This window comes from Athene cunicularia (genome assembly GCF_003259725.1).
Source record: "Athene cunicularia isolate RWA chromosome 9 unlocalized genomic scaffold, athCun1 chr9_part1, whole genome shotgun sequence".
Taxonomy (NCBI): domain Eukaryota; kingdom Metazoa; phylum Chordata; class Aves; order Strigiformes; family Strigidae; genus Athene; species Athene cunicularia.
This window is the reverse complement of record NW_020799110.1, coordinates 20,082,751-20,108,871: the sequence shown is the minus strand read 5'-3', so window position 1 is coordinate 20,108,871 and position 26,121 is coordinate 20,082,751. Positions and strand designations below refer to the sequence as shown.

General features: G+C 36.9%; 1 protein-coding gene across 1 annotated transcript in view; it reads right to left on the bottom strand.

Annotated features, from left to right (window-relative positions):
* The window catches only part of FARSB (phenylalanyl-tRNA synthetase subunit beta), a 41,050-nt gene extending 14,961 nt beyond the window's left edge, over positions 1–26,089 (bottom strand). Inside the window, exons 1-16 of the mRNA XM_026855004.1 lie at positions 25,997–26,089; positions 25,235–25,333; positions 23,945–24,099; positions 23,353–23,425; positions 22,764–22,879; positions 22,169–22,319; positions 20,931–21,039; positions 18,487–18,557; positions 17,123–17,184; positions 16,985–17,036; positions 15,401–15,462; positions 14,767–14,974; positions 14,263–14,343; positions 11,313–11,405; positions 9,102–9,219; positions 2,330–2,482 (exon numbers count right to left, since the gene is read on the bottom strand). Of these exons, the coding sequence (XP_026710805.1) occupies positions 2,330–2,482; positions 9,102–9,219; positions 11,313–11,405; positions 14,263–14,343; positions 14,767–14,974; positions 15,401–15,462; positions 16,985–17,036; positions 17,123–17,184; positions 18,487–18,557; positions 20,931–21,039; positions 22,169–22,319; positions 22,764–22,879; positions 23,353–23,425; positions 23,945–24,099; positions 25,235–25,333; positions 25,997–26,089 (1,696 nt within the window). The remainder of the gene's footprint in view (positions 1–2,329; positions 2,483–9,101; positions 9,220–11,312; positions 11,406–14,262; positions 14,344–14,766; positions 14,975–15,400; positions 15,463–16,984; positions 17,037–17,122; positions 17,185–18,486; positions 18,558–20,930; positions 21,040–22,168; positions 22,320–22,763; positions 22,880–23,352; positions 23,426–23,944; positions 24,100–25,234; positions 25,334–25,996) is intronic.
* Between the last annotated feature and the right edge of the window lie 32 nt (positions 26,090–26,121).

The following is a 26,121-nucleotide window of genomic DNA, read 5'->3' as shown; positions in this document are numbered from 1 at the left end:
TAATCAGTTATACAAGGAATAAAAACAACTGGACTAAAATCCTACCTTTACACTGTGTTGCTTACTAGTCTCAAGGTTTGCTTAAGATCACATAGAGAAAAATTATCTAGGACCTTTCTAAATTGGAATCATAGGACAAACCCATTTCTCACTGTAAAAATTTTAATTTGGCACAGGCAATAAAAAAGCATGATCCATCAGGATGCATCTAAAAATCCATGCCATGAGTAATGTCCTGATTTAAAACCTCTGAACTGTTCTTCTGAATTATTTGTCTCTTAGGATGTTACAGGATATATAATTTTTTCTAACTCATCAACTGACCTTACTTCATCATCTGCTGAGATTTTCTCTCACATGTGCTTAATTGACAGATTGCAAAGCAGGTTAAAAAACTTCCCTAAACCAAACATTCCCCTAAACTACTTTGGCTTCCGACCATCTCTGCAGTGAAGGTCTTTTAAATAAGTTGGTGCAGTGACACTGCACTCACTATGGCACTAGAGTATCAGCCATCTGCATTGTTATCAAGGGTAAATTCCAAAGTCAGGAGAACGGAGAGAAATCTACGTGCCATCCCAGGGGAGTTTCTGAATCGTTGGTGAAACAGAAAATAGTAGGTCCTTTTTTTTGTCCATAGCCAAAAGCCACAAACTGCTTGTAATATATTGTATATGACAAGGCATAATCCATCCTTTACACTAAATATGTTGTGGAGTAATGTCATGGGAATGCAGGGATTTTGAATGGACATTACAAATCCCACAGCATTAGGAATACTAAACAACACTACTATCTAGAAATAACTTCTTCACTGGGTTAGGATTAGTTTTTCAGGTCTTTTTTCCATTTATTGAAGCCAGCCATACATCACTGAAGTGCTACAGTACAAAATATAAAACACTTGCAAACATTTTCAGTATTAAAGAAAACTCTTGATATGCCTACTTAAAAATGAGCTACAGAAGAGTTCTGAAAAGGAATCTAACAGTTTGGTCAATGACAGCTGAGTACACAACTCCCAGGCTCTTCTAGCCCTTCTACTGCAGCCCTCTTCCAAATAAGAAGCTTTGCTATTACCTGTTCTGTGCTTGGTAGAATTAGAACAAGAAGTACAATAATTGAAACATTCCTCTGGTCAACCTGGGAATCCTATTAACATTCTAATAAACCCTTTGAGAGGCTGCCTAAATAATACTGAGCAAAATAGTACTTCATCAAAAAACAAGAGAGGAAGAAAAAAAGTGTCAATATATGTGACACAAATGTGCATTAAAGCGCTAGAAGACCCCTTAGCTGATTTGTTATGTTTGGAATCTTGGCAGTGCACTGCAAAACAGGGAAGCATCTAATGATTTTTTATTAAAGTTCTATGAATAGGCAAGCTCAGTCAGGTCATCAGGGACTCTCTGTCAGTGCCACTTGTTCCACTAAGTGCAGAATGGAGGCACTTCTTCAAGCTGGGTCGATTTGAGTCAGCGTCTCATATCTCTGAACACCAATGTATGACACAGAAGTAGAATCACAGCTGCTATCCCTGCAGTCTTGTTTTTCTACACTGTGTTTACTACACTGTTATTTTAGGTAGCAGAATAGATTAGTTGCTGATGCTTGCTCTCCTGCATCAACCTACGCTCTCTCAGTGAAGTAATGGGGTCAACCTGCTTACTTTCTCTCTTACGTGCATATGCACATACACAGAGGAGATTTTGCACTTAAGGATGTTATTTTTAATTCATGTGCAGCTCACCCTGTATGGAGAAGGAAGAGGGCTGTTACACAACTACTTGTCTAAGCAGCAAGCTCAAAGACAACAGGTCTTTGAATAAAAGATATATGTATAAGGCATATATCTTCGTAAGAATATATAAATAAAAAGTACATATGAATAAAACAAAAAGATCAGACGTACGAAGTTGTCTTTTCCAGGCACTGTTAGCCATAAAGAATACAGTGGGTATTTGGCATATTCATCAATTCAGTGAATTCCTACCTACCCTTGCAATCAGCAGATCAATTAATTATAAACGGTCCGTGAAGCTCATGCCATATGTTTTCCTATAAGTCTCCTTAAAAAGCTGTCAACTTGTAATTTATATAAAACTATCAGAATGGCTCACAGAAAGACAGCAATCCCATTTTACAATCAGTGAATGCAGTTAATGCCTTTTCATTATCATTTCATCATGCTGCAGTATGATAGCATATATAATGATATTGATTCTTAGTGCCTACTGCTGAGAACAATGAAAAATTCACCTCAGACTGTAGGGGAACATTTCAGCACAAGAACAACCTCTGCTGTACACAGCAACTCTGTCTTCCTTACCTTCAGTTGCTTTGATTGTGTAGCCATTCTCTTCACTTGGTGGTACTTCAAGAAGCTGCATGACCCTGTCCAGCAAACCATGGATAATCTCAAACCCTGGGCTTTTGTTGTAATAAACTGCACAGAAATGCCTGTAGTTTCTTGCACCTACATCTGAAGAAGGAGGAAACAATTATGTTATCCAGGAAACTTTATCATACTTCCAACCTTGCCTTTTGCATCAGTTTTCTTCTGCTGTACTGTGAGACACTTGTGGCTGAAAAGGGAAATGAGTATGTAAAATGGCTTCTTTGTCACACCTGTCATATAATCTGAGGAAATAATGGGATTTCTTTAACCCACGGGACTCTCACAGTCAGAAATGTAAAGAAAGATTTAAAGTATCCTATGCCTCGGGCAGAAAACAGGGTTGTTACAATACAAGCATCTTCTACACAGTGACAGGTACCAAGCACACAGTCAAGTGTTAAAAGAAATTAAAAACAGACTAGCCAAAATGCAAATACTCAGTGACAATCAAGAAACTTGTGATGCTGGTGGAAAAGCTAAATATTTATAGAACTCAGCTGCTGAATAAATACCAGTACAAAACAACTAGCCCACAACTTGAAATGAATAATAACATTAGCATAGTGATCTATGAAAAGATCTAAATTCACACGGGTTTCCAAATCACAACTGATGATTTTCATGATCATCTTGGATGTTCCTGCAACCAAGTGATTATGAAAAACCTGCTACATTGCACAAACTCAAGACTGTGACATGAGTGTCTTCCACTTTGGACAGTTCTTTAAATCAAACCCCTGCCTTCTCCCTGCTGTAAGTTTTCTTACATGATTGATTTTATCAAAATACATTTTTCTTTTTTAAACTTTCAGAATCAGTATGTAGTAGTATGTTGTTATAATACCATTGTAATACATGCTCTCTAGGACTACTGTGGCCTACTTTGAAGTTTTACTCACCGTGGGTTTCAACGTTCACACTTGGAGAGGAACAATCTAGGAGTTGGGTAACAAGTTTATTGTCACAGCTGCCAGGTAGCAGCAGTGAAATTCAAAATACTGATTAATGTAGTGAACTTCTTTATTGCCTTTAGGTCTTTACCTTCTCAAGGTTAAAGTGCAAGCATGTATTCAGCAAGGTTGGTGTATACAAAGGCAAAGTTTGCTTAAACCAGGGAAGGATCCTTTATGTGACTGTCCTCTTCTGGATGTTCACATGCTCTGAAAGCATCTTAAGTACACTGCATTTCAGTTTGGACCAGACCTGCACTTCTGAAGGAAATCTCCTGCTCATTCCCACTCAGCGTGCTTCCGTTCACACTGTAAAGCAACCCTGTGATATAAACCAGAGTCCTTTCAGCTGTAGTCCAGACATGACAGGGGTTTCAGAAGGACACCTGAACAGCTTCAGCCACTCAAGGGCATTCAGCACACCTAATCAGACTAGAGCTCCTCGAACGGGCAGCTTATATGCATATAGCATGGACAGTGAGCCATCACCTCATCTCCTTCTGTACTGCACTGCTTCGTAATAGACATATAATGCAACAAGTTATAGCCAGATTTTTCATGCACAGATTTCTTCCCTTTCTAGAAAGTCCTCTGGCTTCTGTAGTCTCCTAGTTGCTCAAGTCTAGATGGATGTTCTCATCTTTCTCTTCAACTTAACGGTGATTAGATATATGGAGGAAATGTCTTTACTGAGAACAATCGCATTCCCTTTAAAAAAAAACCCTAACAAAAATCCTTCTGATCTATAAATACTTGTAATGTTTGAGGGGAAAGGGAATAAGAACTTCTTCAGTAGTGAAGGAATGAAGAATGAATGAGTAAAAAGAGCAAGTCTGCCTGGTCTGCAAGTTAAGGTAGGGCAGCACCACGTGACATAGGGCTTTCATATTTTTTTCCAGAAATTACTAAAAGAAAGGCACATGAAAACTGGTATATGCCAGGGTGGATTATGTTCTTTACAGTCAACCTGTGCTCATACTGAGCATGTCAGGACCTCTGCTCATAAAACATCTCAGCTGGACTTGGTATTCCCAGGAAAAAAGGCACTGCACTGCATAATGCTCATAGAAAGTGTGGCTAAAGATCCCTATACAGGTAGTGATATCATGGGAGTTATAGCTGCACCTATGGTCTGATTTGCACATAGTTCTGGACATAAGTATCAGAACTGAGCACCTCAGACCTCAAGAGACAGTTCTTTTCTACAGGCATCTGTTGCTTGCTGCTGCAGTCAATATAAGAAATAAGGGACATCAAAATCATCAGGAGCCAAGCTCAAAACAAGAAAAGGAGTGAGTTCTTCAAGCAGCATAGAGGTAAGTAGGCAAACTTCTTCCCCACAGGATTTTGTGGATGCTAGAAGTTTACACGGCTCTGAGGAGGCAGAGCAGGTTCATAGGAGATAAATCTATTACTTTTTACTACAGACAAAGAACCATGTTTAAGTTGGGAAGTCCTTGAGCTAATTGTGGCCAAAAGACAGGGAAGCATTCTGGAAGTATTATACATTCATACGTGCTCTCATGCCCTTCCCCTGACAACCAATTTTAGGTAGTGTTACAGACAGGCTATTGGCCTGACCTGCCATAGCTGATCTTTGTGCTTGATGTACAGTGAGTTTAAATGCAAGCAGGAACTTTTGTCTTCATTGAGTGTTACCTGAACTGTTAATATCTATCACATAAGAAATTAGAGATTATTTTAAAATGAAATTTACTTCTTATTTATTTGCTCTAACTAACCATTTATTAACAAAAAATCTGTCAAAAAGTAAACAGAAAAACATTTACCAAACTACTAGAAATTTCTGTGTTAAAAAAAACCCTGCAAAATGCAGGAACAAGAGCCTACACAAAAGATGAAAGCACAGCCTTTTTGAGCCAAAAGTCAATCAAAACTTCTTGAGCAGCAACATGCCAATACAGCTGCAAGTTCTCTCATCAGTCACTGCAAGCTGAACCTACTGTGGCAGTAAGTCTGCATTTTGTCACTCAGGATCTTTTTCCCGTCATTCTAATAATTTGCAGTGTTAAATAATGCTGGAGATTCCAATCCTGAAGTTAAAATGGCAACACAGAAAAGTAAAGGCTACAGGGAAAATACCAATGAAGGCAACATCTCATTTCTGGTCTGAGTGTGCTGGCTGTTCAGTCACATCATATTTATCTCTGTTTCCCAGCTCTACTAAGACACCAGTTGGTAATACAGTCACGATTGGTGGATAATTTATTTTCATGTTGTATTTACTGAGCCACAGAAAAGGAGAAAATATTTTTCCCTTCCCTAAGACAGCATGTTTTCTGCACTAGACATTCAGTAGAATGATTTCCCTTTTTTCTGTGAGTCATTATGCTAGCAGAATTTGTGATAACTATCTGAATTTTATTTGCATTATTGTTCAGGTAACTAGTATCTTCGGATAACTATTCTTAAAGCATCAGAAATAAACATACACAACAATTTTTATACCTCAAGTTTCAACTGTACAAATCCTTTGTAAATGGAAGGATGCAATTTTCAAGCGTTCAAAAAAAGCTGTGTTACAAAACTTATGCCTTTACAGAGTTATATTACAACATAAGAAGTTCATTGACTACAGGTGATAGAAAGAAAAAAAAAAGTATTAGGAACTGTAGGCAAAAGCTGGTGGATGTTAGAAATGCTTCAGTTCTTTATAACTCACTTAAGAGATCTCTTGTGTCATGCCATGAAACATTTCTATTTTTTAAATGAGCCTGCCAAGTATGTCAACCTAAATTTTTTCTTTTTTTTTTTTTTCTTGAGACTTCAAAGCACTTCCTGGGGATGCTGCTGAAAAACAATCCAAAGGATGGGCAGCTGTTTAGAAATATGTGAGCCAAAAGAGTGCAGAGGAAGATAAAGCGGTGTTGTATGCTGCCCTCGTCCAAATTAGAGATGCTTTAGAAAAATGACTTGGTGATCTGAAAGGGGGCACCTGCTCATTTAAACTTGTCTCTCAGCCTCACAAAAATCCCAAACTATTTTCTGCATATAACTAACACTTCCAGACAGTTTGGAAGAATGTTTCAAAATATGGCAGCAGCTGTACCCGCAAATGTTGTAAATTGTGCTAAACGTTTGCTACTATAAGCTTGCCAGATTGTCCAAGATGACTGGTTAGAGGTGATTTTCTAATGGATTCATTTCTTTTGTTGTGGTAAGGGAGAGAAAGGGTATTCTCTGTTAGGACTGGTGGTGTAAAGTGATGATTTATATGCTGCACTAGTGTAACTATCCTACCAGAAGTGACTACCTAGTGTTACAAGCTAACCACATAAATGCTGTGTAACATATTCAAAATCAGCACTTTTCCTTCTGCCTTGAGAAGAAACATTTCTGCTCGGATTTGGTTTCATTTAGTTGTATTAAATCTGGCACACGTTTTGCTAATTTAGTACATCAAACCTTTCTGCCAGATATGTCTGAAGAGAAAATATGTTCAGTTCACCTTGGTAAGCATGAGTTCTGTGTAGAAGGTATTTTATTGAAAACCAGTGTGTTTAAAAGAGCTAGGTTCATTCACACATGAATGACTACAAGATGCCATTTCAAATACAGTTAATATCAGTACTCTTTTGACCCATACTTTTTAAATTATTAATTGGAAATTCTGCATGCCAAAATCATGAAATAATAAAATTAAATTAGTCAGTCTGATGACATAAGCGTTCTGCAGGAAATCTCATTCCATATGTGAGAGGACAACCCCACATTTTTCAGTGTTTACAGAGTTACCAGTTATTTCTTTCCCCCCCTCACCTTTCAAACTGTTTATTAGGCAAGTTTAGTTGTGGAAGTAAATTTGGGAAAGACAGTAGTTATTCTAAACATGACATTAAAACCAAGTTCAGGTACTGTTTACAGTCTGCAAGTGCTCAACCCCTAAGAGGGCTGCCCAGGAGCATGGGGTACAAAGCTGCTGCCTCAGAAGTTTCATCTGTTGCAACAATTCCTATCAAAATGAAGTACACTATAAAACTGTTAAGCAGCCATCCACATACATGAAAGCTTTTAAGAGCTACAATTAACACACACAAAATAAAAGTAACAATTTAACTTGCAAATTTTATAAAGCCAGAATAAATGCACTCCTTAGTCCAAGATAAATAGCCTCACTCTTAGTTCTGAAGAATGCTGATGCTATTCTGCCATCTGTACCACATTTTTTGCATTCTAGCTAACTGCATGCCCAACAAGGAATGAGCTGCACCACCAAACTGTCTGTATTTAATAAAAATAAGTCTACATGGTTTGCTAAAACTGCTTATTTGGCTTGGCAAGGCTTTTGTTTCTTTTTTTTTTTAAAAAAAGCAATCTACAAATTAAAATCATCACCAAAGCAATTTACTTGCCATTTTATTTATCCCTTATATAAACCTTTGTTTTGCAGATCCCAGATACCTTAAACACAACTACTAAAATCTGAAACCAGATAATGAAACAACAGAACCATTTCTGCTGCTGAATTTAAAGTAACGTCAGCCTTTTTCATTGAGAGGCAAACTTTAGAGTTGTAACTCTGTGTACATGCACTTTCTCCCAAAAGTTGTAGCTTGTGCACTCCTTTTCCCCCAATATACCATACAGAAAGAAATGCATCAGTAAATTTTAGGCAGATTTTTAACGTTTAAAAATCCATTTTTACAGTTCATTTTACTTTGACACATGTTTCAAGTTAAAAAAGATAATTTGAAATTTTGATTTTGTACAGGGAAATTGGTGCAGAGGCCCCCAAACAGGAAGGATTGCACTGAAGCTTTTGAAAAGTGAACTAGCTGCTTTGTCTGTTTCACTTAAAACAATTAAGGTTACAGAACAATTCAAAGGCATCCATGCTTTCTTAGCATAGTTGGATGAAGTGGAAAGATATGGTCAATCTTTTTATAGATGAGAGGGGAAATTTTATACTGTATAGCTTTTTATTTATTTATACATTTTTATACACAGACTCGCTCCATTCTTTACCCTGTATCTCTGCTACCAATCTAATTCTTCATACTGGTTGTCAGTTTTTCAGAGGGTAATTTTGGAGAACAAATACAAGCAAGCCTGTTTAAAGATGATGGAAAGGTGGAAAAGGGATTCTTGTTGAGACACACTGACCCCAGAATTTTCCTCTGAATGACAACTCTCCTGAATAGAATCTGTCTCCAAATCCAACCTGCTATTCCCAGGCTTGAGACATACTGTTTTTCAGTTGGGCTGTGCATCTTTGAGACTGCAGCAGTTTAAGCAGGCTCTAGTACTGTAATAGCAGCATGCCTTCAGCATTTACTACTTTCCCAAGGTTTGTGCCACTTAAGAACATTACCAGTTGGTAGTTTTTCTCATGAGTTTCATCCCCGATAAGAATACAAAGGAGCACTAGATTAAGAGCAAGTAAAATGGGTGTATCAACATAAGCAGTTTAGAGCAGGTTTTCTGGTGCAAAATTGTCTTGCATTTGTCATTGGTCTTGCAGTATTCTTGACAGATTTTAAGGGATATTTGGATGCCTAAAAATATTTGCAAGATACCTACTGGCACTTTTGAGAGAGCATTTAAATTGGAACTTTAGCCACTCTAAAATCTAGCCCATTATCTTAACTCTCACGCTGTGCACATAAATAAAAAACCCCAATGTAATATGTAACGACTATTACATTCTTAAAGAAACAAAGATTTACTTACTACTAGCATTTGGGATGTAAACGTATTTCCATTATCAAGGATTGTGAGGAACCTCCTCTTACCTGTATTAGGATCTTTGACTACAATGTCAGAAATCTCAAAGAGTTTGAGAGGCAAGGGCATCTTTCGGTTAGCAGCAATAGTTTTCAGCAGCCCTGGAAGAAGGGTTGTACGTGCCACCTGCAGGACAAACATGGATGCTGCAAGTGAAATACCTTCCAAAATAGCTAATGTTAGTCTTCTTAATTTTTTGTTTTGCTCATTTGTAACAAAAGTTTAAAAGTAGTCGGGTGCAAATACTGCACTTATGTCTTATGTTTAAGCAGCTTTGCTTTAGAATTATTAAACTTGAAAATGTACATTCTCTGAATGTTCTATATATTGCATTTTCTGAAAGACTGTATACGTGAGCTTCAGAATAGGTATCATTTCACAGGTGCTTGAGCTGCAGCTCAAGGTAGAAAAACAAATAATATAGAACAAAGTGCAAAAAAAATCCCATAAATTTAATCTCCCTTATTCCAAAGGTAAGTATTAAGTGTCATGTTGGAAATACTAAATGCTATCTGAAATACTATCTTGATACCTCCTAAGAGGAGCCTAAGTAACAGAAACAGATATATTCTGACTGCAGTTGTGGACAAGCCAAAATACATACAAAATGTATGCAAAGAACCAAGCAACCAAGCAAGAGGCAATCATATTACTGATGTTGCAAATACATGCACATATTTCCGGTGTTCCCCATTCAAATACTTCCTTAGAAGTGCACTTTTTTTTTTTTCTTTTTTTTTTTTTTTCCCCAAACTGGAAAAGTCTAGTTCAGTAAATCTAATGGAAAAGGGATGGAAGTGACTGTCTGCTGCTTGACTGAAGGTAACAAGTTACCATGTGCTGAGCCACAGTTTACTTCTTATCACTGGTCATGCAGCACTTCTATCTTACTTTTCCTAACCAATTAAGAGCTCCAGCTGCAAACTGAGCTGGAAGAGGGCATCATCCTGCCCTTGTCTTGCAAGCAGAGGATAGGGGAGAAGCCATCCTGAGAATCCCATCACAGTTAACATCTCAAGCTGAAAGTTTGTAGTGCCTCACAAGAAGTAATCCTTTCCAGTTTTCTGGGAGGCCTACAGATTTTAAAAGACTGAGGCTATTTTTGCCATAAGGAATATTAAATTTTCAGCCAGTAATGTAACTGCTTAGCAACATTGCTACTGCAAAGGCCTGCAGTCTCTGAAGAACAGGAATCTGAAATTGCACCTGGCTAGAGGGGCTGCCACTTTTTCTCTCTTTGCTCACACTCAGTATTGTTTGTTTGTGGTACATTCTATATTGCCAAGTTGTAATTACCATTCCAAATGATGTATACGAACAGGTGAATAATCATGTCTGTTTATTTGTGGTACCAAATAGAACAGAAAATACATGAAGGTACTCAAAAATTCTGTTCCTGAACCTCACAGCAGCAGGACACTGTTTTTAGTATTAGAGATAAGATCTAGAAACGTATTTTAGACACTCAAAGAAATCAGACTTACTGAAGAAGATCCTAAGTAGAGAACATAAATCACAAAACATTAATACTCACAGATTGCTCAAGCTTTCTAAACCTTTCTACAGTGTTTACCTTTGTATTTCTTAGGTTCAAAACAAAAAAAGCCTCTAAATTTACCTTTGCTGTAAACTAAAGAAAGCATCTTTTTTTTAAAAAAATACTCTCCAGAAGAAATATAAAAACCATGGGTACGCTTTTAGGTATTTTCAGAATTGCTGAGAATACTGTATTTGAGCTCTTATTCTCTGTTCTAGCAAAGATCAAATGATCTAGAAATGGGTATTAAAATACTTAAAAGAGCAATAAAAGATTTTTTTTTAAAAAAGAGCAATAATGATTAATAATTTTTAAAAAAACATTTCCTATGCAGAGTTCAGGAAGTTTAGAGATTGGCAGGTCTAGTAGTTTTATTTATATTGAATGGCTTTTCTAAATGCAGGAGTTGATCAATCATCTGGGATTTTCAGCTCAATTTTGCCACATGCTGTCATACAGATCATGGTATTTTACATTATTGGAAAGCTCACAGTATTTCACATGAAATAAGGTATTTCTCAGTGAAAGAGTAACAGAAAACAACTGCTATCAAGTTTACTACATAACTATGCACATCCTCTTTAATGCAGGAAAAGTAGCTCTATAGTTTATAAATTTTACTTCCTGTTGGTTCCTTTCTTTCAAGTACAGAATTTGTGAACAATGTTGTGAATTATCTTACCTGAAATTCTGCTGTTTTGGGGTTTGCTATGCGCACTGCTTTTGTTGCAGAGATATCCATGCCCAGTTTATCTGCAATGTCTTCTTGAGAACACTGAGAGGAAGAGAAAAAAACCCACCAAGGTCAAGTAGTTAAAATAGACAGTAAGCCAATGTTGAAATTGGATATCAAGAATCAACAATGTAATTGTAGCATTTGCTCCAAGGCCCCATAATATATGCTCTCATGTGCACCACCACTCATAGTAAAAATTAAGCCCCAGTTTTAAGGCTAGGCAAACTGTTTTATCTACAAATGTTAGTTACAAACCAAATAAAGCTAATTTTTTTTTTAAAAAAGGCAAGTGTTTATCGAGGCTTCTTTCAAGGATTGCTGTCATCTGTTTTAAAACAGAAGGTCAGATTCTGCCCCCTGACTTGCAGTGGGTAAAGTATTTTATTCTGAAAATAGCACTTGTAAAGGGAATGGTACCCGAGCTTTCTCACAAAGAAAACAAACCCTTGGGCCTGCTTACAGAAAGTAAAGTATTGTCTGTGAAAAACAGGTCATATGGCCAAGCCTCTATTTTTCATAGCTGCATAGGATTCTCATAGCTCATCACTGTTTTAATGTTTTTTGAGTTGGAGTATTTTTAAAGCCCTTATTCTTGAGGTGTGTTTTTAAGCTGGTCAGCAAACAAATATACATGCACTTTGTAAGGCTCAGATGATGTCCTTGCACATACAGCAACAGATGCTACTGATAAGATCCACACTCAAATTTCCAGAATTTAGAGCTTTATTAATGTATTAAAAGAAACCAATAGCAGACTAGGCATGTAATTGGGAATTTGCTAGTATACTGCAGTCTCCCAGAAGTGTTCCCTTTGCACTGGCAGCACTCTGAAAAGTATGTTGATAGACCAAATGTGAGGAAAATGAGCAGATGATATCCTCTGAAAAAATGAATTATTGCCTACAAAAAAATAAAATATTAAATGAATGCTGACCTTAGGAGGAGAAAACTGTGTTAAACAGTTTTCAGATGTGTATCTAAACTATGGTATGTTAGTGCAATTTAACCAAATGCATTTTGGCTCAGTTGGAGCTCCTCAGAGAAAGCAATGTTATTGTGTACGAGTATAATTTGGGGCTCAAACCAAGAAACAGACTATGCACAAATACATAAGCAGTGTTTGTCATGTAACACTGGGCTACAGAATGTTGTAGCACAAATGATATTTGTCATAGTCACAGGCCTCACATTGGTGTTTTAATAAAGTGTTGGTGATATAGTAGACTGTGGGTTTCACCATGCCACAGCAGAAATACAAATATGTAATGTGATAACATGATATACTGCATGATCTTACAAAATTCTGTTGTTGCAGTTCATAGAGGTCCTCAGCTGTAGTGATGTAATATACTAGATGGTTTTTGAGCATATTACCCATTCAGTGCTAAAAAAATGTAATTATATTTGTTAATGGACAAGGAAAATCTATAAAAACTTGATCATGTTATACATATTATGCCCCAGCATGATACTTAAATGAGTTAGTTACAGAATATTAAAACTGTAATATATTTGTCAGACTTTAGAATTAGTTGAAATTTTGCTTTTGAAGCTCCATGAAATCTGAAGGTGTTAAAATTTTGTTGAATCCATTTGGATTGCCAACTTTGGAAGGAATACCTGAAGTTTTCAAATGCATGTAAATGCTTTAGGAGTCTGCATCACTGTATTTTAAAAATCTTTGAGTAAGTTATCAAAAAATAATCTGTGATCAGATAACTATCTTTTAAAAGGCTGTGTACTTTCAGGGATGTATACTTCTGGCCATCTAGTTTTAAGTTTGGGAAAAGGTTGAGAAATTCCACAGTTTTTAATAGAATATGTGATGGTCGCTCCCCCTCTGCTAAAATGTCTACAACCTTCACTTTGAGCAGATCTTGCAACAGAAAGGCTTTTCTAAAAGTTATAGTTCATTTTCAATAGCTGACTATGCCAATCTCCACATACAGACAGTTAGCATATACATTTGGAGGGCATGGGGGCATATTTAACTTTTTTTTTTTTTTTAATAGTAGATCAGGTTCTCCGATCCAGCTCACAGCTATGGCAAAGGCGTATAAACAAGTCGCCATGATGGTATTTCCTACTGAACATTTTATTTCAACAAAACAATCCTGATGCAAAATTTCAGTATTAGAAATTATGCCAGCTGTTAGTACTGGAGTGGCATATGCTGCTGCAACGTCCTACTTCTTGGTAGAAGACTATTGGCATGGCTGTAACGAATAATGTGACTAACACCTGCAACCAGTGGTAGCAACAATTACTGTATTATTTGTTCTTCCATGCAACCCCCCCCCGTGGTGAAATTTACAGAGGAATTTGTGTGCCTTTAGCATGCATTATAACTTTTTTTATGAGTATTCTTAAAATAAATTATTTGCTGGCTGAATAACTACATATCAGCTTGGTATATAATGCAAGGAGTCATGGGCAAGTGACAATAGTAAAAAGAGAACTGGAAACAGGGTAATCTTTAAACTGTAATAAGTTTAGAGAAAAGTACAGAAAGTACTAAATTTTAATGTTTGTTTTCCAGATTATCAAACTATGATGAATTTCACATCATCTCGTGATCAAAGTCCTGAGAGACTTGCTGTCATACAATTTCATCCTATCAAGTTAAACTAAAACCAGTACTTCAGCAGCTATTTTTGCCTCTGTACTTAGAACTACGTGCCACATTAACAATGACTCTATCAATTTCTTTGACCTACAAACTCACAAAATAGTATACTACATTCCAAAGCACTAGCAAACAATCACCTGCCAAAACCGTAACAGATAATACTGGTACATTTATGCAACAACATATCCTCAGACCATCCTCTGCAGTTTTGGCTGCATCACTGTTCCAACATGCAAGTAAGAAAAATATGCAATCAGTATAATATACCAGGGCAAAAGTGAGCGCTTCAGTGAATCCAGCAGCTGCCAAGTCCAGTCTCAGAAGTTCTGTGAGCTTATTGATGGGGAGCTAAAATGGAACAAAAAAGTTTTCAACTTCCATCTAAAAACAATTTTGTATTCTTTCCTGAGGTGATTCTGCTTGTTACATTACGGTGAACTCACTGGGGAGGTACTATGCTTGTGTGCTTAAAATTTTTGAAAGCGTCAGCCGGCTGCCTTCAGGTTTGCCTGAGGAAATGAATCTCCCAATTAGAGATTTAATATGGGCTCACTACTTAAACCCTGTCTTTTTTCAAGTACCAGCAACCACTGGTCTTGGACTTATTCAAATCAGTGGGGCATCTGTTTTGTATCCTATCCATGGTAAATACTTCTCAAGGCAAAGCATGTCAAAATATTTAATTCCTAGGTTCTGTTTTCCCCAAAGCCCTTCTGGCATGCACTAGTCATTTACTGACAACAGAGCATTTACTTGAAGGAGCAATCTTACTTGATTAGCTATGGTGTACGTTTTCGGAATAGTCATCTGAATGTTGTTATAACCATAAGCTATTGCTGCATCTTCTACGACATCACATGCATGGATAATGTCCGCTCTGGTAGGAGGGATTTCAATCTCTATATTGTTCCCATTCCCTATGACGTGTGATTTCAAACACATCCTAGTCAGCAGCTTTGCAAGGCTTGATGGAGTTTCACTGAAACAAAACAAGACAGTAGTAATTTATGGATCTTGCATTATATCAACTGGCTTTTTAAAGTAATCAATGTTCCTGTTGCACTGCCTTATATCCTGAAGAATCTCCATGCTTTACGGACTGTACATAGACTTAGTATTCTATCAGAACCAGCTCAGATTCTGACTCCTGACAGTCATTTTTCTTTACTTCATAACAGTTGTGTGAAGCCATAAAGAGTCACTCACTTTCCTTGAAAACAGGGGAAGAAGTCTTACAGAGTTAATCTAATTACCCAAGATAACCCCTGCACTTGTGACAAATTAAAAAGCAAATAAATCACAGTGTAAACATTTTTAAAACAATGCAATAATCAATGTTTTCTAGTACCTTTTTCATGATAAATGTTTATGAGTAAAAATGAAGTTTTCATTTGTAGTAACACACCTGATTCCTATTTTCTTGTTAATGAGTTCAGATTTCACCTTCTCTTTTCGGTAAGCCAGTTCCTAAAAAGAAAGACAAAGCTTTTCAGCATACATAGTGCCTGTCATTTCTACCTAAGAGAATTCAATTTTGACACCTTAGTAATCTAGCTGCTTCTAATTACGAAACTAAATGACAGAAGGCAAGTGTGGAATATTAGGCTGAACTTATTATTTTAAGATAACAGGATTCCTGAAAACATATTATAGTATGTGATGTAAAAGCTGTTCTCAGTTAAGCTACAAGGTTGAATGCAGCGTGAAATCCCTGTTATTGAAACTTCCGATAATTTCTGATATATGCAAGTAACAGAGGTTCTGAAAGGTTTTAGTCACCAGTTCATCCTAAGTCAAAGCCCTAAAGCAGTGAATGGTCATGCATGAGTCTAGTACAGATCAAATGACTTTGAGGAGGAAAAGGAAAGAAAACTTTCTATTTCCATATTGGCACAGAAATATCTACTGGTATTTTACTTAGAAAGTTTGCAGCTTATTTGAGAAAGTCATTTTGTATGTATTTACTCAGGTGTTTCTAAACTTCTAGGCATACAAATCCTTAAAAACCTTAGCATCTAAAACTTTGGGTATTTTTCTCTCTATTTTATCTGGGGAAGCTTTTTTGGTTATTTTAGAGATTTATGTTTTGTTGGATATCTCTTTGTGATTCTAGGTCTCTCCTCTGTTGATTAAAACTGACATTGCTAAAACACCACTAGAAAAAGTCTCAATAAGTTTCTTTCCTTTTAAACAGTTTGTACATGCTTGATATATATGATTTTATCAACTCAACCAGTTCTCTGACTTCAGTTACTTTCAGGAAACAGGAGGAATTGTTTTCTTTATACTTATTAAGAAAAGAAAAAAGTAAGACTCCGTTACTGCAAAGAGGTCTGTCTGGGACTCTGAATGCAGGCAAACCTGCACTTGATGTCAACATCATGCCTTACAGACCTCTAAATAGTTGGAGTCCATAAAGTGAAAGCCTGAAAAATCCAGTGTTACAAGGTTATTTTAACTGAAGGGCATTAAAGTTTCCAGATCTGATAAGTAAGTTCTGCTGAGGCTGATTTCTGTTGTCCACTGGCTTAAGGCTGAAGGACTTCTTCCTGCATTCATTTTACCTGATTTGGAACATGTAGGTTTTAAAGGATTTAGACACAGATTATGACCTTTGATTGCAATCTTTACTTGTTCCTAAAAAAGTTTGTATCACATGAACTTCAAACCACAATAGTGGTTACCACTAGTATCTTTAAACCCTACCCTTCTTTTTGGAGTACCAGGCTATGTCAGTGAGACTGTATTTTTAGCCTTATCATAAATTTGCAGAGCTTCAGAATGAGTTTTCTAAATAAGGGGAAGCTGGATTTATTTTTTGTGGGGCTAGAGAAGGCCCTGACTCACTAATACACAGCTACTGCCAAGCTGAGCTTTTACACTACAGCTCAGAACCTTCTGCCTTTGCAGAAAAAGAGACAATGTCATTCTTACCAGATTTTGTGTAAATAAAATCCTTTCCCCAAGGATATCATATCACTGTGCTTACCGGATAGATGTGGGTCTTCCCATTAGGATAAATCACTTCTGTTGCTTCAACACTGAGAGACACAGAAAAATAGAATTAAAAATATTTTTAACACATGGCCCAAATGTAGTATCTCTCCGACTGGAGATTTATACTCACCTGAATGGCTTCTCACAATATTCACTAAACATCGTGACTATAATATCGAGAACAATTTTTGCCTACAAAATAAAGACAATAATCACATTGAAATCTGTCATCTACTGGTGCTGAAGCAGACAAAATATCTTAACAAAAAATAGGAGAAAAAATCTTGTCTTACACTCTCTCCATTATTCTATTTAATAACTTAAGAACCAAAATCCTAGCAGTCTAGAATACTAGACTGAATTTTTTAAAATGCTGCTGCAAAGACTTCTATCCAAAAACTTGAAATATTTGGTTTTCACGGTTCTAAACCATGTATATTTTTGCTAAACTCTGTTCTGAAGATACATACAGTCTTTATTACCAGTTGGAACAGGGTCTTCCCAATCTTTAGCCTAGTTAGTAATTTCACTGAAGTTCCAAGTGAGAATGTAGGGACTGAAGGACTTTGTGTTGTTTAGAAATATATTATCAAATAACCTAATCTGCAAAATCTTCTGTTTTACAGTTAATATTTTAAGACATTAGTACAACAAAACATAATCATGAGATTCAGATCAACTTTTCAATCTACAAGGGATTTTTTTATGACTCAGTATAGTTTCCTTCATGTAAACAGAACAGCACTATTTTTATTTTTACTGTCACGGCAAACAGTAGCAAGGTTATTTGTTTGCTTAGAAGCCACTCCCCAATGTGCAAATTTATTCGTGTTGTTAACATATTGTGTAGTAGGATAAGTTTAAAGTGCTGTTACTCTTGAGTGTCAAAATACACACTTTAGGGAAACAATCAATGAATGAAGAACCTATATTCAAGAACAGTCAATTATAACGGCTAGGCTTTCACGCTTCAGCTTTGAGTTATGGAATTTGCATATGGAAAGACTTCGATGTGGCAATTATTTGCACAACATCCCTGCTTGAAAAAGATAACTAAGAAGAAAAACTGTTGGCTTCCTTCCCTCAGCCTAAATTTTAAGTAGGAGACAAAATGATTCTTTAGGAAGAGTATTGCAGCAAAGTAGGCAGTCTTAGTGATTCTACTCTTTTCAAAGCCTTTCAGATTTAGAAAAAGTGTTCAAGCCCGCCCAATTCACTTAAATTACTTTCTTGTACAAACTGAACACTCAGTGTCAATGTAAAGGCACAGTAAAAACAAAATCCAACGAAAGCACAATACTGACTATGGAGCAAGCCTAAATCTGGGCTGAAGGAATTTCACACAGTCTCACAACCTATCCTGCCCTTTTGAAATGGGAAGTCTGCTCCATAAAGTAAATGTCTGGCTATTGTAGGTCTTTGTATTGGAGCTCTATGACCTAAATGGAAAACAATGATATTGCAGCATATCAAAAGCAGGAAATATTAACTTACCTTTGTTATATCTGTGCCTGTACATTCAATAAACACATTTCTGGTGTTTATGCTTATTTTTGTATGATCTCCTAAAACATGCAAAGACAAAAATATGTTACGAAATATTATTAGTTTTCTTGTAATGACACTGATACTGACTTCTTTTGTGATTCAGAAGGACCATTCTCATCTTCTGCAGCTTAAAAAGCCATGATGTCTACTGTACCAACATTCATAATTCTTACCAGAATAGCAGCTCCTTTTAAATTTATAAATTAAAAAGAGGAAAAAGACAGACCAGATCTACTGATGGCGTTATGTTTTCCATTGAAAGACACAAAAATCTACCACTATCTCCGTAACCGGTTGAAGAAACAAAATAACAGAATAGTGGCCATCTGCTGGTTGCAAACTGATTCTGCACCTCCACAGCATCTCATCTTTCCTGGCTTTAGTAACAAATTTGCATTTCATGTGTGACAGGCATCAGAAAACAGCCTTGGACAGGAATGTATAAAATGTTTTTTTAAAAAAAAAGTGATTTAGATTGGTGAATATCTATAGCTAGTTCTGTGAATAACCAAGATCTTTTGACACTGCCTGCTAACATACTATGGGTTTGTCTACATTAGTGATTCAGGTCCTAGCAGGGGTTCCTTTCAGGCATAAATTTGCTTTGTGTCTGTACAGGGATTCATGAAGTGTGTACTGAAGCACACCACTGATGCAGTCAAAACTGCTTCTCATCTGGAAGAAGCAAGGTAGAACATACACCTAGGGGCATTATCTAAAGTGTTTCTCTTGCAAATTGGATGCAGTGTCCCCCAATAGTTGGTTCCCTACAAAAGTGGGGTTCTGTTAGTAAGCCACAAGCAATCTAGAGCAGCTGTACAGAAACTTGCCTTGTATTGCCTGTCAGGTATAGATGTGCAGTGCAGACCCTGAATGAATTTCATTGCTGGTAACCACGCAGCATGGACATACGCAGTCCTAGAATTGCATGGGATTGTGCCAAATCCAGCCTCTTTGTCCTTCTCTCCTTTCATTGCACCGCTCACTATTGCAGATGCACCCCATGGGAGGCAAAGGGAACCACATGCTTGGGTACACATGGGCATTCTCGCTTCCTCTGTCTGACCCTGAGCAAGTCATTCAGCTTCTGTGTTTTAGTTTCCTACCTGAGAAACTAGGTCACAGCTAGACTGAAAGTTAGGTGCACTGGAAATTTTGCGGGATCCTCTATTCCCTTCCCTTTGATTCCGTGCTGTACCTCTTTGCAGATGGAATGTATTCAGCATTTCTGGACTCACTTCAAAGCAAATATAACCTTTCACTTAAGTGCCTGTAGATAATCCAAAAAACCAATACAGATGTTTACTTTTCATTTTCTGTTTAAAAAGAACCTTTAACCTGGAAGCTTCTCTCAAATACTGTTCTTTAAAACAGAGACAGGTATTAAATTTAGCTCAACCTTTTTAACTGATAAAATGTAAACAATATTCAGTGATTATACATGGAACACTCCAAAGTTGGCATGAGCCTAACAAGGATCAGACACAGTGGTTGACACCACCTTCAGTTCAGAACAGTTGCTCTTACCAGTCCCTGACACAGTTTGAGCTGCCTTTTAAGAAGATTTGGGTTAGCTGTTTAAGATATGGATAAGGTCAGTTACGAAAAATACATTCAAAGAGATTATCACTGCAGATTTTATTGGTCAGGGTAGGGGAAGTTACTGATTCTTGACCTAAACATACAGGTATACTGAAAAATCTTTGTTAAAGGAGTAATTCTTGCCACATCATTAACTGGCTTCAGTAAACATGGTTCTCAAAATTACCCATAGTTTCTTTTGTATTCAGAGGAAACCCATGTTTAGAAACAATGCAAAAAAGTCTAAACTGATTTATTCTTTTAAAGTCTTCTGGAATCACTTGTGTGATAGCAAAAGGAACCACAAGAACTTGTTTACACTGTTGATAAATATACTGGGCTTAAGACCTAGCTGAAAAGTTCCCTACTGTGACCATGTAAAATAGAGTACAAGAAGACTGTTACAGTTATCGGTTTACAAAATAATTTCTTACACACTTCTTTTAGCTAAATGTCTGATGAAAAATATTTACATATGCAAACAAAATGCTTTCTTGACAAAGGTTCCTGTCATAAGTAACCTTTCTTGAGTTCTAGAAGGGTATGAGAAGATAAATGCAGAGGTTTGCAATGGGACTTTTACATCCTCTTGATGACAGTGAGAAAAGAACACTAGCAGCCTAGGGAGGGAGCAAAAAAATTTGGATGCATTTAAACTGAAAGATGGAAAGAAGACTATATGAAATTATAAGTGAAAAAACTTTCAAAAAACAGAATAATCCTTATGAAACATCAATGTTTCTATTGGACACTCTTGACACCCACACAAAATAGCATCAGCAGTATAAACTAGTCATAAGTAATCTTACCATTGATGATTGGTGGCATGGACAGAACAACACCATTGCTGTCATAAATGACAGGATAAAGTGGCTTGTTTTCAATTAGGTGTAAATAGTGCCGAAGGTGGCTGTCAGTCTGGAGAAACAAAACACACCCTGAATTCACATTAGCTCACTTGGGAACTTCCACAGTGCTACAATCCTTTGCTGAGAGATTAATAGGAATTTTGAAAGAGGGGAGGTACTTCACTATCAAAAGCTTTTGCTCTCTGAAGCAGGAGAACTTTGAAATGAGAAAACTGGAGTTTTGGTTTTCTTCAGAAGTGTTAAAAATTATTTCTTTTAAGGATTCTCTCATAGATGCATAGGCCATGCTGTCCAAAAAATGCCCTTGTTCAGCAGAACAGACCTTTCATTGCCAAACCCATGGGCACACATCCTTCAATGGGCACACAACCTTCCTTAGAAGTGATAAAAATTAGCACTAGAATACTTTTAATTATAAATTGCTGAATACTGGCATGTTTAATTTGGTTCAATATTTACATTTGTTCCAATGACATAGGTATATGTTGTACCAAAACCATCATTTACTTTTAGTCCGATCCCCCTTGTTTCCTAGCTCTTTTACTCATCTTTAGTCAGAGATCTTTGAGAATTTATTTATCTCTATGACCAATATGTGTGCTCCAGCAGTATATTGTACAACAGTGACAATAGTATAGTTTTCAAATGCTGACATTTAAAGTGGCCCACATAAACATCATAAAATTAGACCTGATAGAATCCTTTCATCAGGATGCTGGGCCAAGAGCAGTGCCAGAAATTTGAGCCCTTTATGCAGTCAAATTAAAGTAACATTAAAAAAATCTGGTATTATTTACCCCAAGCTTTTCTCAGCTTTGTACACTGAGTTTCTTACCAGTGTATATAGATAAATATACAACCCTTTTACAGTATTATTAAGAGCATCATGAAAAGCAGTCTTTGATAAATCAGAGGGTTAATATCAAACCCACTACTCGAAGAGTTATGCTTAGCCACAAAACACCATGATGCATTTTTCCTGGACAATAAAAATAAAATATTACCATGCATTTCCCATTAATAAGCAAAATGTGGAATGTTCACTGGCTGAAGCTACAGAAGATAGCTTGTGTTTTATTTGTAAGAACAACTCTTAAAAACAAGGATATAAGACATGTTAAGCTTTGGAAATTTATCTTTCTGCTTTTAGTGCAACAAGTCCGAAAAATCCCACTTACCCTATACAAATCCATAATTTGTGAAGCTGTGTACTCCTGGGATTGATTCAAGGGCTTGAATTTAATTTCAGAAGGTGCTTTAGCTGTATAAGTAAATGGACCAGAGATGGTGTCCAAGTCATGGGTACCTATTGCTACTAACGCTCTTCTCCTAGAAAGAAAGAAGGCAAAATGATGATTTTACTAGTAATATTTGGAGTTCCTTTGAGAGTATCTCATGATGCTCTCTATACTCCTCTGCATTCGTAGAACTTACTGAAAAAGTAAAGGGCAATTCTGAGAAGCCTAGAAGTTACTTTCATGAATAATAATATTTTAATGAATGTTAACACCCCTAACAGTCAAAGGCAAATCCAACTGGACTGTTGCAAAACGCTTCTTTCTCAACTGTCACAGGAGCTGTAACAGCTATTTATGTTGAAAAATAATGAGAGCAGGCAGAATCAGGCAAGAAAATGAGAAGGATCAAGACAGCTGCTACAAGACATTTTCCTTAGCATAAATATATTTATTGCCTCTCCACAACAGGGATGTGCAGTCTTAACAAAACAAAATCATACAGACACTATACACTACTTTAAACTTAAGCACTAACCTGCAAATATTTTGGTGAAGTTTTTCTTGGAGGTCAATGAAACTATCATAACGTTCCTTGGTAAAAGTTATATTACGAAGGACTGCAGCTACAGCATGAGGACGGACTCGGGCAGTCTGCAATTTACAACAGCAACACCTTATAAATTTCAAGTACACAGAGTATATAAAACTGAAACTGATTAAATGTGCACTTTTCTTCATAAGATCCACTTTTGTAAAATAGTAATCAAAAGGAAAATTCATGGAAAGAGATCAGAATCCCAAGGGAGAAAATAACGCAAACCAACCCACTCCTGGCCTGGTAGAGACAGGGAGGTTTCCAATATATACTGTGTAATGGCCCAGAAGGTCAATGCACCTGAAACTTTGATTTGATCTGCTACTAGGTTCACTCAAAATAATTTGTATATTGTTCCTCCCCCTCACCTTCCCTAAAAATAAATCACAGTGAGATATTTAAATTTCTTTAGCTCTTGTTCTGCAAATAAGAGTTGTAGTCTCACTGCTCTTATAGAATTGGTACTGATACCTGGCTTGCTGGTTCAGAAACTCTCAATACATTTTAAAAGGTGCAGTAAACACTTTACCTCTTCAGTGATAATCAGCCTCTGACCTTCACCCTGAGCTGGTATTATTTTTTCGTACCTAGGGAGATTTATCCTAGAACAAAACCAGAAATGAGTCTGTAACTGAAGAAGAAAGAAAGTTTCCCAAATGCAGGAAACTTTAGAAATGTATCAACAATTATATGTAGAAAAGTTTATTGGTAACATTTCTTGCAAACAAATTAGCTGTTTAAAACTTGTTTTCTATGGGGTGATAAACTACTGAACTAAAACGGAAGGATTCAAGAGAATAAAGTCACAGCAGAAAAGTGAAATAAATTATTTGTTTTGGTATTTATTACAGAGGATCACAAGCAACTCTGCAGGAGTTCCTTATGGAGGATAAGTCTCCAACGGAACAGCAATTGAAAAATTTTTAGAACAGATCTAAAACCCAGTAACATTCTAGCCTAGACTTTTAGAAATATACAATAGATACTCTCCAGAAGAACATCTGATCTACATGAGATCATACTAGAAATCCAAGCAAATGGCAAGTTTGTTTATTGACCAGAAATGGACTCCTATGTAAACAAGTAACAAACTACACAAAAATGTCTCAACTCTGCATTACCTTTCTTTAAAGACCTGCAGTCCTCGGACCAACCCTTCAAGGCAAAGAAGATCATAACGGTTGGCAGGGACATCGATTTTATAGAGAATGGTATCAGATGCACCCTTTGCCTTTTCTTCACCTTTTTCTTTACTTATAATGTCTTTCTCAGATGTCTGAAATTAAGGAAAAATGTGGTTTTTAACCAGAAATATCTTAACACTGACAGGACTATGATAGTAAGATAATATAATAGGAAAAAAAAAGTATTAATTGTAAGTTTAATGCTGGAATTTGGATTTATACAGCAAATGGACACACCAAATAGCGGAAATTACATAAAATACATCTTTTTCAGACTCAGAGATAGTAATGCAGGATACAAAAACCCCCAAACCATTATTAGGATACGAATTTTTTAAAAAGTGATTACAGAAGCAACAGTCTCCAGGCTAGCAGATCCCAGTAGAGAACCAAGACCTTATATAGATCAGCAAATGATTTTGTTGTATCAAGTGTATTTTGAAACAAAGCATAACATATAATGTTCATATATCTTTTGATAAACATAATTAAAATGAATTCAAATTAGAAAGCAAAACCGAAACAGGTCTACTTGAATGAGATTTACACAGATACAGTTAAGAGCATTAGCAAATTTTCACAAGTATAGAATCTAAATCAAAACTTTAAATACAAATTAGTTACAACTTAGGTAACAATGTCCAGAACAAATACATTTTTTGTGGATATTGCAGAGAAGAATGCATATAAACCAAGGCCAAACATCTCTTGTAAAATACGTTCAATACATGATCTGTGGCCATATTTATGCTGCTACATAAAATGGGGGCAGAGGCTGAAGACCAAGTGGCACAGATTGCCAATCTCCACGAAGTACAGCATGTGCCATCTTGGCATCTCTTGCTTCCAAGGTGTCAAATGTATGTCCATTCTAGGTTTTTTTCAGATTTGAAACACCTGTGTTAAAAGGTATGTGTTACATATTCTGCCCTGTGCTATGGAGATGTACAAGGATGTTTCAGGATGAAAAGCCTGCCGCAATACTGCTGAAAGACTGTATAGGTCAAGGGGACCCTCAAGTCTTGTCCACATTGCTTTTTGAGGATACCTGGGGCATGGTATCCTCCAGACCTTGCCTAGACATTTTCTTGGTACAAGCTAGAGGGCAATGGCCAACACCGTACCAGGGAATATGCTGGAAGTAATTCAGTACAAACTCCTACCAAATATAGATGATGTTAGGACACTACATCTACTGAAAAATTAACAAACAAAATTGTTACTTACAATTTCATCAAGCTCCAAACCAAACTCAAAGCAAAGCTCATTAAATTCTTCATCAGCTGTGAAGAAAGAAGGTGAGGTTTGATTAATAAGTAGACCTGTCTTTTAAAGTAATTTTTGTTTTAAATGTTCAAAGGGGAAGAGAAATTTAAAGAATTTTGCTTATATCTGAAACCAAGTAGTAGTTTCTTCAGCACATTTTGCATTGATTGATGTGTTTCCACAGCACAGAGCTTCTGAGCCTTGGAGTCTACCTTCACTACTAGCTCCTCAGTTAAGTTTGTCGGAATAACTCTGGTCTGAACAGGTAATGAAAACAGGAGGGAGAAACTGGACAGCTTCTGCTAAAAGCTACTTTTTTAATCAGACACCTTGTCACACAGAAGTTGCATCAACTGTGTTATGACATGGGAGTAACACAACCCTGATCTGAAAATGGGGATTTGTACCCGTTACAAAACTGTACCAACTACAGTGACTTATAGATAAACTGCTGCGTGTCCCTAAACACGCTTTCAGTCAAATAAAGTGTTCTAAAGAGCCTGTTCTCACCTCTTCCCTCTCTTTGATTTAACCAGTTCCTAAAACAGACACTGAAACCTCAACTAGAAACCACCATTTGCAAGTCCACGGTTCCGATCCCCCGAGTGATTTGGACTCAAACAACATGTATCTGGGCAAAAGGCTGAAGGGTCCAGAGCGAACACGTGGCTTTGGCATGCCGTGGGCTTGTGAAGAGCAGACGGCTGGGGGGAGCCCTGGTACAGGCACCACTGGTCTGAAGCCCAGGCTTCCCGTGAGGGTAAGTTCAGCTCTGTGGACACGGGATGAGCAACGAGCGAAGGGGGGCTGCCCCATCGCCGCCGCCCTTCAGGGGCTTGCCCGGGCCG